Source organism: Rhagoletis zephyria, unplaced genomic scaffold (genome assembly GCF_001687245.7).
Source record: "Rhagoletis zephyria isolate East Lansing unplaced genomic scaffold, Rhagoletis_zephyria_1.1 Rzeph_scaffold_03613, whole genome shotgun sequence".
Taxonomy (NCBI): domain Eukaryota; kingdom Metazoa; phylum Arthropoda; class Insecta; order Diptera; family Tephritidae; genus Rhagoletis; species Rhagoletis zephyria.
Window position 1 is genome coordinate 1 of NW_016160696.1, and position 20,873 is coordinate 20,873.

General features: G+C 36.8%; 1 protein-coding gene across 1 annotated transcript in view; it reads left to right on the plus strand.

Annotated features, from left to right (window-relative positions):
• Window positions 1–2,840: 2,840 nt before the first annotated feature.
• Window positions 2,841–20,873, plus strand: part of LOC108369325 (dystrophin-like) — a gene marked incomplete at its 3' end in the record, with an annotated part of 53,676 nt that continues 35,643 nt past the window's right edge. The window contains 11 exon segments of the mRNA XM_017624416.1: window positions 2,841–3,530; window positions 3,532–3,835; window positions 3,838–4,495; window positions 4,528–4,605; window positions 4,608–4,731; window positions 4,733–4,860; window positions 9,798–9,888; window positions 10,012–10,132; window positions 10,261–10,394; window positions 13,054–13,147; window positions 13,216–13,296. Coding sequence (XP_017479905.1) covers window positions 3,262–3,530; window positions 3,532–3,835; window positions 3,838–4,495; window positions 4,528–4,605; window positions 4,608–4,731; window positions 4,733–4,860; window positions 9,798–9,888; window positions 10,012–10,132; window positions 10,261–10,394; window positions 13,054–13,147; window positions 13,216–13,296 — 2,082 coding nt within the window.

A 20,873-nucleotide genomic window follows, 5' to 3' on the forward strand; every position in this document is an offset into this window, starting at 1 on the left:
GTTCGGCTCCGCCCGAACTTAGACTTTCTTACTTGTTATTTTTAATTTTATGTTTTTTTATGTATGTAAAAATTACTTGTTGAAACTTCTTAGCGGCGGTTGGTTGGTTGGGAGTAAATTGGCAAATTCAACGGAACTTGCACACTAAAATGGTGCAACGGAAATGGTTGGGTCGGAAACAAGTGCTTCTTGAATGTATATTATTTTTGTAATAAAAACTTGCTAATAAAAGGTTAAAGAATAACACTTAGAAAAAGACCAATACAAGAATGAAAGTAAAGATGAGTACGTACATAGATAAAGAAAGGGGTAAAGGCAAAGAAAAAAATAAAAACAAAAACAAGGATAAGTAAAGATAAGATAAAGTCAAAAATGAAGACCAAGATAAATTTAAAAACTTTACTTATATAAAGGCAAAGGTGAAGGGGAATATGTAGAAGAAGAAAATGATAAACATAAAAGTAAAAGCAAAGATAAAGATGAGGATGAGGATACCGATAAAAGTTGAGATGAAGATAGAGGAAGAAAGATTAAAATAAAGGTAATTATAAAGAAAAGGATATAGATAGAGGCACAGAGACTCAATCTGGGAACTATTTCGGGATTTAAGAGCTTTTCGAGATTCTTGGGAATTATCGAGATAATAATCGATATTTGTATTTGTTATCGAAGTTTTTATCAATATTGTTATCGATTTTGTTATAGATTTTGTTATCGATATTTTTAGCGCTTTTATAATCGATTTTGATATCGTTATTTTTATTGATTTTGTTATCGATATTTTTTTGTGTCGATTTTCTAATAGATTTTGGTACCAACATTATACAGATTTTGCTATCGAAATTTTTATTGAATTTGTCATCGATTTTATCGATTTTTTTTCGATTTCGTCATCGATTTTGTTATCAATTAGTTATCAAATAGTTATCGATCTTGTTATAATTTCTTTTTATCGATTATTTATTCATTTTCTTATCGATTTTGTTATCAATTACTTATGGGTTTTGCTATCGATGTTTTTATCGAGTTTGTTATCGATATTTTTATCGATTTTGTTATCGATATTTTTATCGATATTGTAATCGACTTTTGCTATCGATTTTATTATCGATTATTTATCGATATTTTTTTATACTTTAATATCCATTTCCATAGATTTATTTATCGATTTTCTAGTCGATTTTGCTATCATTATTATTATCGATTTTGCTTTCGAAATTTGTATCGAATTTGTCATCGATTTAGTTATCAATATTTTTATTGGTTTTGTTATCGATATTTTGTTGGATGTTACTATTGATTGTGTTATTGATAAAGTATAAAGATAAAGGAAAACAGAATAACATAGATGTAATAAGAACGAACAGGGGTTAGAGGTAGGGATCTAGATAGACAAAAAAAAGACAAAAATATAACCTTAAGAAAAGGCATACACATATGTAAATAAACATATATATGTATATTGGTTATGAGATAATAATAGTACATATCGTCACCTGAAATGCAATAAGACGTAATAAACATCAGCGTTGAAATGCAAAAAGTCATAACTAATAAAAAGTTCAAAATTCACTTTTTGATTTATATGATGGATTTCATCGAATTACAACTCGCCACATAATTTTATGGGAAAAAATTAAAATATTAGTCACGACTTTTTCCATTTCATTTACGATGTTGTTACGTCTTTTTCAATTTCAAGTGACGATATGTAACGTAAATTTCACTTCTCCAGTGTGGTCCAGGCGTCCTTACTTTTTTTATTTATTGCCTGTAGGTAGCACCGAAAACATTAATTTTTTTTCTTGCGAAATTGCCCTGCAAAAATATTTGAAACACAGGGCTATGTGGCAAAATTTTCTCGTTTGTTTGTAAGGTGGTACGGTCGAATATGCATATGTATATGCAAAGTGCAAAGTGGGTGTGGTTGCTAGTTGAAGCAGGTGGGCGGATGCACGATGTCCGCACGTGCGTCCCCCTCACTAACTCTTTCACAATTGCAATAGCTATGGAGTGCATGACTTAGCATTTATATGTTTGTGTGAGTGGCTTGGTGTATGCATAATACTTGTGGCAAGGGTACATTTGCAACAAATAGCCGCAACATGCGTTGTAGCAAATTGCACATAGTAAGTACAACCCACGCCTTTGGGGCAATGCTCCAGGCGCCGGTATCTGGTGGACGGGAGTGCAATTGAGAGAAGTTTGATGTACCGGAAGCGGTAGTACACACCTTGGTATGTACGAATGTATGTGTGCGTACGTGGCACCGGTAAATGAGTACAAATTTTGTTAGAAAGCAAGGTACATAGCCACAAAATACATGAGGGAAGGCTTTTGCGTACTGATGAAAGATGAAGTCTTGTGTGGCAGCTGCAATTTAAGGGGGTCCACTGTAGTAATAAAGAGTCTGTGGTTGGCCTTAATCTCCACAAAGCCGAAAAGTATGCTACAGTAAAAGTAAATGAAAGCCGGCTATGATGAGTTGGTAGTAAGAGTGGTGAAAACACGCAGCGGATGTGGTGAAGAGTAACAAAGTGAGAGTGGATGAAAGCGGAAAAATAGAGAAAGTGGGCTAGATAGAACGAGAGAGAGCCACAGTAGAAGAAGGAGCGCGAAAGTGAGAGTGACTAAAAAGAAAATGAGCGCAAATAAGAGAGCATAATTCAAAAGAGAGTCTGAGGTGTTGCCGCGCTCCGAGCGCAATAGCCACGCGACACTTTTCTATTACACTTTATAGGTTGCACATAGTTTGTTGTTGTTGCCTTTATTGCCGGTTTTACGGCAGTGTTTATTTATTTGCACATTATTGTCGTTTATGTTTGCTGTAAACAGTTGCATTTACTAGCGGCGCTTTTGCTACTACAAAGGCCAAAACAAAAACAAACACAGCAGTAAACAAAAAACTGCAGAAATAAAAACTAATAAAAATGCCGGCTTAACTGTAAAAAACCAACAAAAGAAAAGTGTTGAAGTAAACTTAGTATTGGAAGGCCCGAAAGTAGGCAGTGATGTCGTAAAGTGAACAAAAGCATACGCATAATAGTGTAGTGATATAAAAAGCCGCTGAAAAGAAATCAAAAAAATGATTTAAGGATTTAATTCATAAATAAAAATTGCAACGAATCCGCACAAATGTCTTAGTTTTTTTCCCATAAGAAAAATATCCGCATATCAATCTAAAATCAACGATTCTTCTGTGAACCCTTGGAAGCGCTACATTCGAATAAGCAGCCTCAGCTTACACAACGCCCTTCGAAAATGTCTGCTAAACCACCGCCACCACCCGCCAACGCCGCCGACCCCGATGGTCCCAAAATGGCACCAGAAATTCCGCGGCTCACTTCAGAACTAGCCGCGCAGGCCGCTATACGCGCCCAGCAAATACTACGCAAACAAGCTTCACAGGAGGAGAAGAGCGCACCGGCCATGCATTTGCCACCGAAACCCTTTGGCGCCGTGCCACCGCCACTGCCACCGCAACACAACAAACCAGTTCCTGCTATACCGGCACGCGCAGCCGATCGTGCACACCGCCAGAGATACCCCAAAGCGGCACAGCCTCAAGAGCCTGCCGGATGGATTCCCGTTGCCACCGCCGGGGGGCCGCCAACCACCGCCGCTACCCAAGAAGCCCGCTTCGGCGCAGAGCTCCGCACAAAATAGCGCGCAAAATTCACCAATCACCGTCAACAAGTTCAAAGATCGCCCACCATTGCCACCGGAGAAGCCAAGTGACGTGTTCAAGCGTAGCTCAAATCCTTTTGATCCACCCATGCTGTTGTCGGCTAGCAATGATGCGCTGCCCAAGTCTGCGGTGCCATCACCAGCGCCTACACGCGCAAGCGAAGCAAAGAAAGCCGCCGCCGCTGCTGCTGCTGCCGCGCCGCCGTCGCCTCCGCATCTAATGCTTGCCCAACAAGCGCGCGCATATCACCCACAGAGGACTTTGGTTCGGAGGATGCACTGCGCGGCATTGAGAGCGGCCTACGTAATATGGAGCGGGCCATGCAAGAGCAAATGAATTTACGTTCAATGGAAGCTGCAGCTGCCGCCGCCGCAGTGGCCGCACAGCAAAACAATTTCGACTTGAGCTTCAAGGCCGGTTTGGGTGCTGGCGCAGGTGTACGTCACCCGCTAACCAATTTGAATTTACGCGGTCCACCCTACGAACGCAATCTCTCTTTGGACGAAACAACCGTACGCGATGTTAGCGCCATGCCACAGAACCCAGCTGTGGCTGCTGTGGCCGCTGCCGCACGACAATCATTCGAGGAGTTGAAGCAGCTGCGCTCACAGCAGCTGCAGGGCTCTGCCACGGCGCTCAATCAAACCGCCGAGCACAATGCAATGCGTTCCACTATCGAGCACCACATGCGTTCGCTGGATCGTAATCTGCCACTTGAGCTGCAGTACAGCCGTCACCGCGTGCAAGCATCGCAAGATTTTAGTAAATCAAATATGATTGGAGTAGGTGGCGGTGGCGCAGGTGCTGGCGCTAGAGTGGTTCGGGAAATATCGGCGCAGGTAGTGGTGGTGTTGGCCCAGCCAGTAGCGGCGGTGGTGGTAGTAGTGGTGGACCACCGATGCCGTTGAGCAGTGAATTTCGGAGCAAATACGTCAACAGCTGTTGGGGAATGTGCCAGCCAATGTCATGCATAATACGGGTTTGACGCCCGGCTCAGCTGCGGCCGCTGCATTGCTGCAACATCAGGCGCAGTCACGCGCTGCGCTGCTGCCGCTGCAGCAGCGCCGCCGCTCAGGCTGCTGGTAGTTTGACGCGCGAAGAGATACGCATGCGTCGACGTTCATCGCACGATGAGACGCAGTTGGTGCAGAATGCCAGCGGCGGAATTGCGGGTAGATGATTGCAATGAAACCAATCGATTTTTAACTATTCTTGTTTAAGCCGAATTTTGATTTGATATCAATTGCCTAATTTTTATTTCAAAATTATAAAAAAGATACTTATATGCCTATTCGTTTTTCGTGAGGGTACCACGAGCGGTACTCATGAGTAAGTGACTTCAGCTTAATTACATAGAAAACTCTATTCCTACTGGTCTCAGGTGGTGTATTTCTCCCAGAGGACTGAAAAACTCTACACACGCTTCTCCAAGACCGGAAAATAAACTGTCGATTCATGATATCTGGATGAAAGCTTCCGATTCTCTTTCGCACTGGGTATTAACTCGTAATTCGTGTTGTCAAGCGAACAGATACGAAGCAGAGTCTCAATAATGTCAGCCAGACTGCCCGTTAGGTTAAAATTTTGTAGGATAATTTCCGTCTTAATTGAATTAATGTGAAAGCCAATAGGCTAAGTAGTGTTCAGGTAGACAAATTGGCTAATAAAATGCCGAACTATGGGCCTGCGGTTCACTCAATGGAAGCGGGTTTTGTGTGAACTGTTAGATGGCTTCAGGACGTCTTTTTTAGAAAACAAGGGTTGCATTGATTGGGTTAAAGTTTTAGCTGCCTAAATCCAATTTAGAATGGCGATTTAGAAGATCGATGTGAAAAGGCCAGATAATCAAAGATATACTCGTAAAGGTAAATTAATGTGCCTTATGCATATAAAGTGAGCTTAAGCTCCGAATCGATTTTCAGTACAATTTATTTAGCTTGAGCTCACTTCATCAATGTAAAAACTGATTCTGACTTTAAGCTCAATTTTTATGCATGGGACCCAATGTATTCTAGTCCGCACTGGGGCAAGGCACGCACGGAGGCTTTTATTTATATTATTTGAAGCTTTCGATTTCTTTCTCATCGCGATAATTTAGACAGAAGTCGTAAGTCAGAGGGCCTATTTAAATAGCATGTATTCCCTCTTGGTGTGTCCGGCTAAAGTTGAAGCCGCGTGTCAATGTAGACGACTTCCCAGAAAAAAAAGGGGGTGTCTGAATTTTCGCGTCCTTCTTCAAAATTGACTTTTCAAAATAAATGGTAAAATGATTCGAAGTAACAACAAATAAATACAAATTATAAAAAAATAATAATCAGGAATGACTAGAAATTTGATATAAAAATGACCACAAATTTTATATAAAAATAACCACAAATTTGATACAAAAATGACTAAAAAAATTGACGAAAATTGTTAAAAGAATAACCAAAGATGACAAAAAATATAACAACAATAGTCATATGTACGATACAGTTTTCACCCGACGACATAGTCATATTTGATTAGAAAATGAGTGCATATTCGATCGCTGTTATCATCTGGGGAGAGTCAAATAATACCAATTTTTGTTCGAAAATTTTACAAAATGCTGGGTGTGTATGAATATAAGTGTTTTAAGTGTTTTTGCAAACACATATGTATATATGTATGTACTCCGAGTGTACTTCTGTCATGGAAAACAGCTTCTCATAAAAATACAATCGCCGTTCGGAGATGGCTGAACACTGTAAGTACCTCCCCCTTGTGGGACAATATCAAGGCGCACGCCACAAATCGGTTAGAAACTCGGCCAAACACTAATATAAGCGCCAATCTGTTAATATTATTATTATTATTTATGAACCCACCGGTCAATTATTTCCGGTCAGATATAAGAAATCGAGTCGCTCTCGCAACAAATTGATCGCCCGAAGGCAACACACCTGGTCAAGCCGTTTTATTATTACTCGAATGAGTCATTTTCCTATCACTTGGCGGTATTCGAGCAATAATTACTTAGAATCCTTTTATTCTTCTTACAACCGATTTCACCAGCAAGGATTTTTCAGGAATTTTTCGAAACTTTAACAGCTTTTTCTCAAAAACTGGACGTGCTAGAAACATTTTGTAAATGCACTTCAAAAATAAAATACGATCAAATTTTGTTGAACTGTGTTACTTACATATGAAATTATGTATAGTTAATTCTATAATATAAACCAGATGAATCAGAGTCTCGCACTATATATAAAGTTCACAGAAATTCAAAAAATGTTCATAAAAATTTTAAAATTCAATTTTCAAGTATTCATGCAGTTTTGTAGCCCATTAAGTTTTAATCAAATTAAGTGCAAGTTTCAGCCGGGTCCTTCAAAGTTATATGGTTTTGCATACAACTTGCTGAATATAAGCATGGGCCGAAAAACCATTTTTTTTTGAATTTTGATTGGTTATAGCAAAAACATGATTCATTAACAAACAATCCGTGTGAAAGGTGAAAATTTTTGGTCAATATCTTAGGCTCGCCCAAGACTATCAAAGTTCAATGTGGTCAAAAAATGAAAATCAATAAATTCATTAACTAAATCATTTTTTCTTTGACTACAATTGCAAATATTTTCGAAACTATTAGTCCTACATGATTTGTTGTATGGACCTTATTTGTGGAGAATCGAAATAAGCTAAGAACATTTTTTTCCACTTGAGCTTTGATGAACTTGGGCGAGCCTAAGGTATTGACCAAAAATTTTCATCTTTCACACAGATTGTTTTTAGAGCCTAATGAACCATATTTTTTTAACAAATTTCTCTAGCTCAAAATCTAGTCTAAAGTTCCGCTGTACCCGGTACTTGTGGAAGAAACTGTGATTCTTTGTTTTTTTATACATTTGGAATTTTATATAGCGAACTCCTTTGTGAAAAATTTTTATCTGTAACAGACTTTATTCCAGCAGACAAAAAAGTCCCTGCATATCAATTTTATCTAAACGCAATGCATGTAATAAAATAAATAAACATACTCATTGAAATTGACGTGTTTGCGATAGTCCACGCAATTTATTTAAAAAAAAAAGATATGCTTTAAAGCTTGCTCGAGAAGAAAAAAAATATATATATTTTTTTTAATCCCTCTACAACAATTGATTGTATCTGAATAACTAAAAAAAAATGAGATGTTTTGAATTCGTGCCTCTAATAAATTCTCCCATAGCCTAAACTACTTATAAGTATCTACTACTGTTTATCATTTATCTCTCTATTCATCGCCTAGCATTGAAACAATTTTCCCTTGCGCCCCATTGCGCTGCTGATTTGGATTACATGCGTTGTTGTTTGAAAGGTAAAACTAATTGACGGAAAGAGGATATGCGATATTTTAACCAAAAATGCACTAAAAAAAAAATGCAAAATCAAACTAAATGTTGTAAATTAACGTTTATGGCAGCTAATCCCAGCTAATGCAACTACACATTAATACGCAAAAATAAAAACAATTTAACTTACTAAGAATAAAATCGATAGCGAAGGACATCACTGCCCACCTGGTGGCCCTTGCACATACAATTTGATTAGAACTTGCTGAAATTAAGAAGCTGTTTTGAAGCTTTCATACGTATTTACTTGGAAAGCACCAACATTTCCATAATCCTTGACACTATGAAGAATTTACAGGGCAATCCTGGCAACTGTCTTTCAACTCACCACAGTCTTTGACAAGACGAAATTCTTTCGTAATTCTTGTGGCAAATGCCTTAAAAGCTTGAGCAAAAAACTAAAAAAAAAATGAATTAAATGGTAAAAACTAATAAATGAATGAAAACAAAAATTAAAAAAGGGAAAATAAAATAAAATTAATGTAAAAAAATTTTTTTTTTCAAAGTTAAATGCAATTAATAAATATAAATTTTTCTTTTTGAAACTATGAAATCTAAGAAAATTAAATTAGTAAAAGAAAAAAATCAAATAAAAATTGGAAAATAATAGTACGTATTTAAAAATTAAATGAAATAAAAAACCGTATATATTTTGGCTTTTAATACAAACTCTAAAACTAAAAAGAAAATTAAGTTTGAAAAGACAAAAAAATTTTGCTAATTTTAGTTAAAAAATATATTTAATTAGAAATAAAAAAAAATAAAAAATAAAAATATAATGCAATTCAAAAACCATTTAGTTTTCTTTCTTAAAAAAAACAAAACGAAAAAAATTAATTTCTAAAAATTAAAAGAAATAAAAAAATATATAATCTTCTTTTCAAGACAATGAAATCTAAAAATTGCAAGAAAATTAAATTAAAAAAAAATACAACAGTGCTTTCCTCACTCGGCCATTTAATACTGTTGCAGCGACGTGAGCTAAATTATATACAAGTGCTTCCCTCAAAAGAGCTTTCCACCACGAGTGATGTTTGAGAAAGCTTTTTTTCCAAGACTTTTATACTAGAGCAAGAAAAGCCTTTCGTAATATCTTGCCATCTGTCTTTCATTTATCTCAGAAAAACTGTTTACTATCAAAGCCAGAATTGCCCTGTTAGTCACAACTATCAAATTGTTTACCACTAACTTAATGTTAATGAATTTTGCATGATCGTTTATTTTTCTGGTTAAAATGTGGAAATTATAAAGGACTCCTGGTTCAATGTATTTTGAAACGAAATCGTGACGACGAATATTCATTCGAAAATACATCACACTCCTACCCTTACGAAATCACCTTCCACCAAAAATTAGACTTTTGGCTCCTTTAATGCAGGTTTAATTTAAAAAAAGTAGTCCTATGGTACCACGGTCATACAAACATATGTACATGGACATCGTATAAGCAAGGAGAAATCTTACAGCACTCAAATAAAAACAAGGCCTCGATTGCGCTTTCTCTGTTGCTCTTCATGCGAAAGCATCAAGAGCTCTCTCTCTACTCAACTTTACTAAGCTTTCACTTACATTTGTACTTACAGCTGCAGCAGTCGAAAGCTCAGTCACTTACTTTCGACATTTTACTCACCTTTGTTGTAATTGTTATAATTTCTTATGTGATTTTTTTAAATAACTAACTTTTCTCACCCAGCATATGTATGTATTTCTCAATCATAACTAATCCCTCTTTTTTCTTTACGTTATTTCTCTAGTTACACGCTTACGTGAGCACTGGGATGAGACCTCACAGTGTGTGCTGCAACGCGCCGCCCAATTGAAGAATATGCTCGGCGATTCACAGCGGTGAGTAGTGTTGCAAATTTCCTAAAGAGATTATACGTTTTATTAAAACTAAGTTAATTACATTAAAAAACTAATAAAATTCTGTCATCCCTTTCTTTTTTATTGACACACACACCCGCACAGCTATGAAACAAAGCGCTTGGAGTTGGAAAAATGGCTGGCTCGCATGGAGGCACGTGCCGAGCGCATGGGCAACGTTGCCACCACGGCTGATGTCTTGGAAGCGCAGCAAAAGGAGCAAAAGGTATGTACGAGCATGTAGTTGTGTGTGTGTGTGTGGCTAGATTGCTGGCTGCAAACTTTTACTAACAAATACTATAAAATTGTAATTAATTAATTTGTGTAATTTGCTTTTGTGCATTTTGTTTACAGTCTTTCCACGCCGAGCTGCATCAGAATAAACAACAATTTGAACTTTTCAATGCTTTGACGCAAAAGTTGATTGCCGTTTATCCATCGGATGATACTACGCGTCTCAAAAAGATGACAGAGGCCATTAATCAGCGGTGAGTGCCTTGGTTTCAATTTTTGATTTTTTTTTGCGATATTTAAAACATTCGTTAGTCGAGAGAAATTTTAATGCAAATTAATTTTTTGTTTTTATTTAGTATGCAAACTGATAGAAGAGAAAAATTATTTTTTCACTTAAATTGCTAGTGAAACCGGCCATTAGACCTCCCAATTTTTCGGAGACGAAAACGAAATTAATTTTTCTTAAATTTAAAAATTAAATTAACTAAATAAATTTTTTAGCCAATCCGAATTATTTCAGAGTGCTGCAGGAAATTTGTGAGTTTTTTTCTTCGTGTTTTATTTTTACGCACAATTCGGTGTTTGTTAGAATTTTTTGGAAAACTTTCCGGTACTCTTTTCAGAATTTAGGAAAACTTTTGTAATTTTTGTAATTCTTTGTCTTTTATTTTAAAGAGGTTTCCCGTAATTTTCGGGGCCTTTCGGGCTCCTTCGAGTTTTTCTGAATTTTTTATTTTTTTTGGTAGTTTGCGCACTTACATATATTATTTTCTCGGGATTCTGCGTATTTTATTTCGCCGGGATGTCAGGCAACCTTTGCGATGTTTTCAGGTATTTTAAAAAATCTGCGGTCTTTCAGAATTTTTTCGGGACCTTTCACGAATTCCCAGGGATTTGGAAAAGTTTTCGGAATTTTTAGCGTTTTTGAGGGCATTACCGAAACTCGTCGTGATTTATACTTCCGGATTTGTTTGCTTCTTTTTGCAATTTTTTGGAATTTTTAAGCAACTTTCCCAATAGTAGGTACTTCGTATTTCATTAAGTGGTATCTTTCGGAACTTTTATGAATTTTTTACGACTTTTCGGTGTTTTTGGGGAAGCTTTTGGAAACATTTTGGGGGTTGGAATTATAAAATGCATTACATATATTTAAAAAAATTCACCGAAATATTTCGGAACAATATTAAGACGAAAGTGAGTTTAATCAATTTGAAAAGAAGTCCCAAAATAGAATTTTTACAAATAAAATTACTTTTTAAAAGTATGTTTCCCAAAAAATCGCCTCAGATGATAGATGCATAAGAATGTTTGAAAATTTCGTCAATAGAATCAAAATCATGTGATTTTTTCAAATAGGCGCAGACGACATATGTAAATCTTAATATTTTTACGAAATATTAAGGCGATGGTCTTAAAATGTTTGTTTCTATAAAGGGTGAAGCACTCTAATGTACATATGTATGTAACATGACAAGGAAAACAATAAAATACTTTCGCAAATGGGGTCTATTTTTCACCATCCTTGTAGCTCGATATATTACTGTCTTGTGAGTGCGGTACACATCTTGTGAGAGATTTTTATGCCCAATTTTTCTATCCGAGCTCTTTTTGAAATGCCCTTTGAATGCATTTTTCTGGGGTAGTGACTTCACCTAGTCGCCAAATGCGGTGTTTATTCTGGCAGTTCGTACGAGCACGCTTAATCTTAATCTTAGCTACCCAAAATATAACCAGGATAGAACACAACACGGCACGGCCGCGGCGGCGGATGGACTGATACTTTTCAGTTTCGGTATTGTATCGCATAATGATGACCGATTTTTGCATGTTCACAGATTCACTAAGAGCGTTCACTTTGGATGCGTTTAGGTTGTTGAGAGATGGTATTATCGATCACAGTAGTCAGATAGGCGAGGAGAATTCCACTGAAATCTATACTGACGGGTGCAAAAGGGACTGCGATGTGGGTGGGGGTTTTCTAGAATGTTCCAAGCGGAAGGACCTGTAAAGCATTAGAGGGGAGCTGCATAGAAGTACGAAAAGCATAAATTTTCTCAGATTTCCGAGCGGCACTTCTGGCACTTGCCTCATCGGTAACAAAATCTAAAACAGTCAAAGCAAATGCGCGTTAAGCTCGACCGACGAGTTAATTAGCATCTCTCTAATCCGAGTTCCCCGCCATAGGAATGAACATGCACTGAAATGAGTGGGCCTAAGGCCAGAGCATCCTTTGATGAATCCCAAGCAGAGACAATAATCTTTTCACTCGAACTCATTAAAAGGGAACATCATTTGCAATTCGCACATATGGCTAATACATGTTGGACCAACCTTCAAACCTGCAACGTTGGACCGACCTTCAAACTTAGAAATATATGGCCGCATTATGACAAGCCAAAGATAGAAGCACTTTTAAAGAGGTCGAGGAAACGTATACCCAAATTAACTGCCACGATAATGGGACATTGGCCGATTGGCAAACATGTAGCTAAAGTGGGCCTTCCGTACAATCCTCGGTGCCGTAGCTGTAATCCTGAGTAAATTAAGTAAACGGTCCTATACTGTCTTTACGAGTGTCCAGCATTGGCACGAGAAAAGGCATGACACACACGAGAGTTTTTCCATCCAAAATCTTAGGGAGATCTCCATTAATGAGTATTTATAAGTCAGGTCGGTTACTTTTATGACTGTCCGGGTAAATACCGAATAGAAACCGTATTTTAGTTTAAAAGAATTAGGTATTCTCTACAGAATAAGACCAGAAACAGTTCTACTATTTCTTCTGAGTTGACAGCTTTTAGAGATTAGGAAGTCTGTAGTTTGTGACTTTTGAGCCGCAAAAAGTTAACTTTTACTTAACCAGTGATATGAATAAGTTAATATGTATTTATTAAACAAACTTTTCCTTTTCAGCTATTCAAATTTAAATAATGGCGTCATCAATCGCGGCAAGCAGCTTCATGCCGCAGTACATAGTCTTCAGTCGTTCGATCGTGCTATGGATCAAGTATGTGCTCCGTATACATATTTTCATTATTTTAATTGCTAACGATTATTTCTGATATCTTTCTGCAGTTTCTCGCTTTTCTCTCCGAATCAGAATCACTTTGTGAGAGCGCCGAAGCTGAAATTGATCGCAATCCACTAATGTTCAAGGTAAGTGGTGGAGATATATATCTGTACATTTTTTCGCTTTGCTATGATGTTATCAAATATAGTGTGCTACCTTCATTAAGTAGTGTTTTTCTATTAAATAACGTTTATTATTATGTCTCGAAATAGCCAAAATGAATTTGTGGGAGAAAATAATTTCGTTCTTAATTTACAAATAAACGAAAATTTTCGAACTTTGCTTAAAATAATAGAAGCTTTCACACATTTTTAATGAAACAGCAACGAGGCATTTTAAACATTCATTACGAAAAAAATGGTGAAAATATTTTAAAATGATGAAATAACCAAGATCCAAGCATTAAGTTTTTTTTTTATCACATTTCCCGATTTTTATTGAACTACATCGAGCGCTAAGGCAAAAAAATTTAGCCACATTTTTAAAAAAGTTTTTTTTTTTTAAGCAGAAGTGTTGTAAGAGCATCTGGATGCATTTCTGTATCGAAAAGAAAAAAAAACGCTTACTTTTTTTTTTGGCAGTTATGGCTTAACACTTTTCTTCAACCGGTAGCTATAATTGCTCTTTCTGATTTTGTTAAAAGAATTTTTCAATTTGTCGGTTACAAAATGCTCGGTAAGGTTAAGAAAAGGCTTGCTAATAGACATAATGAGTAACCCGTTAGGTTCTTTAAGAAATGAGAATACTTGTAGCATAAAGCTACACCACATTTTTCACATACCGCTTGTGACACTCCACTGCATCCTGGGTGTTTGCAACGGATTCTCTTCTAGGCACAAACTGACCAGTTTCCGACTTTGTCTTAGCCTAGCAAGACCTAAGAAGTGGTAAAACTTGCGAACTTGCCATCCTCTACTTTTCAACAATCTTTTATAACGGCCCATGATGCTATCGATGAGATCCACCCTACTCATGTGACGATTATACTCGCTCACTATGTAAGGTTCTTCAATGTTAATATATTTTTTTTACTTCCGATTTCGGTAGCTCCCGAGCAAAATTAGTTGCTAGAGTAACAGATTTGTTGTCCATCCAAATAACGGTAGCTACATCTATTCCTCCCACATATGCAACATATTCGCTGCAGTGCCCACGACACTTTTTAGAAATATCTTTATCTGTCGGAAAATTGCAGTCAGGTATTCTATTTCGTAGTATTGTCCTTAAGCTGAGGATCCCTTCCATACCCAAATATTCTATCAGTGACAACGATGTAAACAAGTTCGGAAAAACAAAGCCTATAGTTTTGATTCGTCGGAATATATCTGGCCAGTTTCATTACAACGTCTCAGGCAGTACCCAAATCTGGCATGCCAGGCTCAATAATATTTTCAGCTCCAGATTCTACTTCAAAACTGTACGCGAAACCGCTAGTGTCGCAAAGTAAAAATATTTTATATCTAAATTTTTTCCGGCTTTTTGGGATTATACCTGTTCAAGTTATTCCTTGCTTTCGTTGAGCAAATTTCCTCATCCACACAAAGCTGGCTCTTTAGGGGAAATTGCATACACGTTTCGTTAAAATTTATCAGTATTGGTCGAATCTTATCCCTATCCGCGTTGGGATGTTCGCGAGGAAGCATTTGGAATTGTAATTGAATGGCATCGTTTGCTTTATGAAAGATGTTCCGATTCCATAATTCCAATGTTTCTGCACTCTTGGTGGATGTACCAAAGACATTGTATACGTCAGGGGTTCTTAAACTTTTAATNTTATGAAAGATGTTCCGATTCCATAATTCCAATGTTTCTGCACTCTTGGTGGATGTACCAAAGACATTGTATACGTCAGGGGTTCTTAAACTTTTAATAAGATGGAACCCTTACTAAACAATTTTCATTTTATGGAACCCCACATCAAATAACAAAAAATCAAAGGCAGTGCAATTTAAATATGAATATAAACTTTTACTAGAAATAGTAAACATACTTTAAATTTTAATGTAAAGAATCAAATTGTTTCGCTGTTATTAATTATTGTATAAAATAGTAGTTTGTTATAACGTCTGAAAGCTGTATGCGCATTTCTGTGGTAGCATCTAATTTCGACCTGAATTACGTTGTGACAGAAGGAAGCAAAGTTAATGTGGCCTTTTTAGTGACTTGATGATATTTACTCTTAACACTAACACAAAACTCTTTCAGAGACACAGATTCAAAAGTCTGTATTTTTCACCAAACCTATATTACTACTACCATCCGAAAAATAATCTGACAAATATTTCAGGTGATTTACCAAGTGCCCAATAATGACATTTCACATTTCATTTGGCAATTCATCGCATTCCTTGTAGAGCTGCAAAACTATCGGTGGTTGGACCATTCGATATTTTCGATACTATCGGTAAGAAAAAAAAATATGGGATCCTTACTACGGCACTATTTATATTGAAAAAACAGAAATGTTAGTTTTAAACACCATTTTGGTGTGCTTTATTAAAATTAACAAATAAGTTATTTTAAGCAACAAAAACAACACGTTGCAAGTCTAAATTTTAAACAATTTACAAAATCGAGGCAAATTCGAGTTTTTCGAATATTAAAAATTTCGAGCTTTTTAATTAGCTTTCTTAGAAAATTTTTGAGTATGCATTTTTGTAGTTTGAAGTAGCTAGGTCTCACTGTTGATTTTGGCAATTATTTGTATTTGAAGGTTTCCGATAGTATCGCGGTAGTTGGCTACCATTAATCGCTAGTGGTGTCAAATTGAAACTATCGATACTATACTATATAGTGCCATATATAGTGCCATCGATAGTTTTGCAGCTCTAGTTTCTGTAGAAAGTTGCATATAACCCTTTGGCTACAGCGGCCAACAACACATACCGCTTAGAAAAAAAAAAACAAGCTGACAAGCGCAAGCTCAACCCTCTTATGTAAGTATGGCACTCAGTACGGCAATCATACCATCTACGAGTACATACATGTGTATACTTGAAAATAGATAATTGCCTCTCGGTCAAACTGTTTATAGAACTTTTCTTTCTGTGTGCAACCCAAACCGACCGGCGTGCTTATTCATACCATAAATAATTTCGCGGAACCCCGGTGACTTTTCTAGGGAACCCTTGGGTTCCGCGGAACACACTTTAAGAAGCTCTGGTATACGTTATTTCAATAAATTGCTGGATGTCGATTTCGGACACACGCAAATTCATGTTGGGTTCTTATCTTTAATGCCAGTATTGGTCTGCTCAGCGAAGTTCAGGAATAATTCTTGGGGAAATATTTTTAGAAAAAACTGGATAGGCATTTATAAATCCAAAATATCAGTAAGTAGTTCTTCCATTCCTCTGAATCGAAGTTGATGTTCATTTAGTTCAATACTTTTATCTTCCAGACAACATTCTTTAGTTTAATGCAACGTGATGAGCCAGGTTGAGTAGCACTTGCCCAATACGGATGTTTGCTCTAAGTCACTATCACACATTAGGGGAATTCACTAAGTCTTGCAAAACTCTTGATTGCTTGTAAAAACCGGTTTTCCTCAGCGAAAGTTGTGCCTTCCGTAGGCCGTGCACGGGGTTTGGCAAGGTTTGGTGAATCCCTCTACTAAGCTTTTGATTAGCCAATGTGCTTATCGCTCGATAAAAAAAAAAAATATTGATTGGAAAACAAGAATTTAGAGAGAGCTGAACACAATTTGATGCTTCAGTTTCTTCTACATAAAAATTATCGTTTTTATTAGAATTACACTCGAATGTTCGCATTGCCTGTGTATGGATTTCCCTGATCACGAGTCGAAGCTGAATCCTACCGTGTGAAAGTACGTGCTTCTAATAATCCCCCGCTATGGTTTCTTACCTTTCTGATGTATTCCCTTACAATGCTTTTTTTGTCACGCTGAACATCGAAACTTTCTGGACACCAGCGTTTCTAAATTTGGTAAACACGCTATCGAAAGATAGCTGTAGACTTTGCACAATTTCCGGGAGCTCGAATGAGGGGAAATATTTACTAAGCCTTAAGTCTTACCAGCTCAAATTATGCAGTCCACATGTGGACTTTAGAACTTACCCCTAGAAACTCATATTCTGGGCAGCAGTTGTAGTTATATACTTACATAAACACACGCAGAGTGAACGAAGAACGTAGATCGATGAGGGTGTCTCTAAACCAAACTAACGACTTTGACGGAAACACTGACCGGTCAATGAAATGTTGATATAGTCGATACAGCTTTTTACCGATAAATAATTGCCCAACCTATGAAAGATATATCAATCCGTTCAGAAAAGTTCATTCCTAAATGGTTCGCCAAATTCGATGAAATTTTGATAGCTTGTTGCGTAAACTCGCATATAACTATGATTTATGAGTATGTAGATTAGAGTAATCTGCAAAATCAAATGAACAAGTCTATTCAGTCTTACCCCTCCTCAATTGGTAATGCCATAGTCGAAGATATTACATATAAATTTTGGTGCCAATTGGAGAAGGTTAAGGAGTTTCCTTTATAGAGATTCAAAAAACTAAAATAAATTTTTTTTTCATCTAATACTTAAAGGGGTCTGATGGCTCAAAACATTAAAAACATTTTTTGTTTTTTCATTTAATACCCAAAATCGATACTGCGAAAGTCGAGGTTGTCAAAAATAAATTTTGGTCCCTATAAGAGTTGGTTAAGACGTCTTCATAGGATAATCTGAACTTTGCCCCCAGTGCGACACACCTTAACCGTCTCCAATCGGAACAAAAATTTATATGTGTTATACTCGACTATAGTAGCATCGGCGTAGGGGTTAAGACTAGGGAAATCTGATGTAAAAATTTGCTTCCTACATTTAAGGACCACCCTAATGTAGACATTTGGATTCGCTAGGTGACGTTTCATAAACAATAAAAGGCTTAACTATGCTTTTATATAGCCAATCCCTTATCAAGGGTTCTTATATTCAAAATCATGCCGTTTCTTCTAAAACGGTGGTTTCTGTACTAAATTTATACAAAACTTGAAAGAGCTTTGCACGCGGGCAGGTCGGTGTCCATCACCGTTCTAAAAGCAGGTTTACAAAAACAAACAAGAGCAGGTTTAGGAGAACACCACCGTGCGGTGCGCCTGCGGTGTACCTGCGTTAGTGAAGTTACTGAAAGCTTCCTGTATTTGGTATACTTTTGAGTAGGGCGACACCTACCGACCTTCTTTTGCAGTTAATATGTTTAGCTTTTGAAAGACGGTCACAAAGCATTCCGTTTATTATATGCGGCTAAAAACGTAATTCTAGCATTTTTAGCAAGAAAGAAGAACAGGCCGATAAGCCTGAAGTTCTTAGGGGAAGCACCAGAGCTTTTACCGGCCTTCGGGATAAAAGTGGCGTTAGCACAATCCAATATTTGAGGATCTGCTCAGTTCTCGCGCAACTCGCGATATCTCCAAGGCCTTTTGCAGCTGTGCAGGTGCAGCTGTGATGTCAACCATTTTCGAGAATTTGAACGCCTTTGTCAGACAAGCTAGCTGCCGATCATCGAGAAGGTCGTATAGGAAGATGCAACCGTAATGCATGGTCCCATACGAGATTTCCCCTAAAAGTTGCAATTCAGAATAGAGCTACGTCTGCGGTCCATATTAAAGAGTCGTTTGCTGGACGCCCTCTACGCATAGAGCACCATTGTCCATCATCAGAAGAATTTCGCACATTCTTTCTGAAAACTCAGGGAAGAAGCGAACTCAAGAGTGTCTCTACACCTAGAACTGAGCATTTTGAACTGCTAATCCAATAAGGCCTCAAAATGCTTTCGTCTGGCGCAGCAGGGGGAGCAAAATATTGACGGAAGCCAACTTGGTGCTTTTCGCACTAAATTTAGTGCTTTTTTTTATTCAAAACACAAAAAATTTTGAGTTTAGTGCTTGGTGTGCTTTTGGTTTGAAGACACCAAATTTGGAAATCTTAAAAAAGAGGGGGAACAAATTTATAGCAATCGTAAGTTTTGTAAGCAATTTTACAAAAATGGAAACGAAATCACGTCACAATGACAATCATTAGCGAGAGAGCATATTTTTACCAACAAAATATGTGGCAGCACTCTCAACCATACCACAATTACATTCGGTAATTCGCCATTGCTGGGACCAGAAATTGACCTTTAGTTTGGGCTGAATATGTTATATTTTTTTACGACTATTCAAAAAAGCAACAGCATCTCCTAACAGTAAAATTATTATTTAACGAACCTTTTGAAAAAAGACAATTACCGAAATCGGGTGGGATTTGAAGACTTGACACTAAAATATTTTTCCCACTATGCGCCAGTGGATAATACGCTCAAATAAGACAGATTAAAAAGGGAAATCAAATTTCGTTATGTTTCAAGTCTTAAGCGGTCGGAATGAAGATTTCTTTATGTTCCTTTAGTTCACAAGATCATAAGAGACTGCCGTGTAGATAGATATGACACTTCATTTCTTCTTTTGCTTTTGTACGCAAGAACAAGAATCTTAACGTCGCTAGGACGAAAATATTTGAATTCACAGGAAACAGAATAGATTCGACAGTCGAGCAAGCAATCTTGATTCTTACTAATTTGAATTGGCAACCCTACAATACAATTTTTCATGCATACAAAGTACTTTAAATACTCCAATAGAAACTTGGTGATTTTTTCGAGAAAAAACGCGATTGTTCTTGGGTTTTAGTTTTTTTCCAAATTCAAAACTTCGCAACACTGCTTTTAGATGTAAGATCTTCAACCTAAAAATTTGTTTTAATGAGCGGTAGCTCGGCGCTCTCGTCTATTGCTCTACCGGGCAGCCGTCTGATGCAGAAGACGGACCCCCCAGTTGACGATACGCTTCCAGTAGGTACTCTCAGCATTCAATAATGTTGAATCGACCTCCAAGTTGTCTTCCATATTTAATAAACAAGAAATGGTATTACAACTGAATGGTCAGATATGAGCATTTATCATCTAACTCCTCAAATTATTTACGTAGTTAAGAGCAAAATATGCTTTCCACATTTGCTTATCATAAAAAAAATTGACAGCGAAAATATATTTGGTATAATATGAATCTTCCAAACAACTGGTAAAAAAATGCTGTAATGGGTTGAAAGTTGAATTCTCTGATGTACATGAAAGCTATGAAGTATTCATCCCAACAGAAGGCAGCACTGTCCTTAATTGTTCTTTCTTATTTAAACTTCACTTACTATGTTTATTTTCTTAAAAGTTGTTCAGACAGTTTAAAACCTATAAATAGTACATACCCTGCAAACCAAAGTTCCCGAAATCTTAACGAAATCTTTAGGAGTATCTGATTTCTGTAACGATTTTTTCCGAATCTTCAAAGAAAATTATATGAAGTGGTTGACACGAACTCGTAAAGAAATTTNTTTCTTCACCGATTTTCTTCCGAAATTTCGTAAAAGAATGGAAGTGTGCGTAATTTATTTCATTTTAGAAAATTCGGAAAAAAATCGGATGAAATCTTTCCGAATTCGTTAAAATTTCTTTACGATTCAGAATACTCTGAAAAAATGGTTTGCAAGGTATGTATGTATGTAAATTGTAGATGTTCATACATATATATTTATATTTTCACATGCATGAGCACACCCATTCACACTAATTTTGTTTAGAAAACAAATTATGGCCAACCAGATTG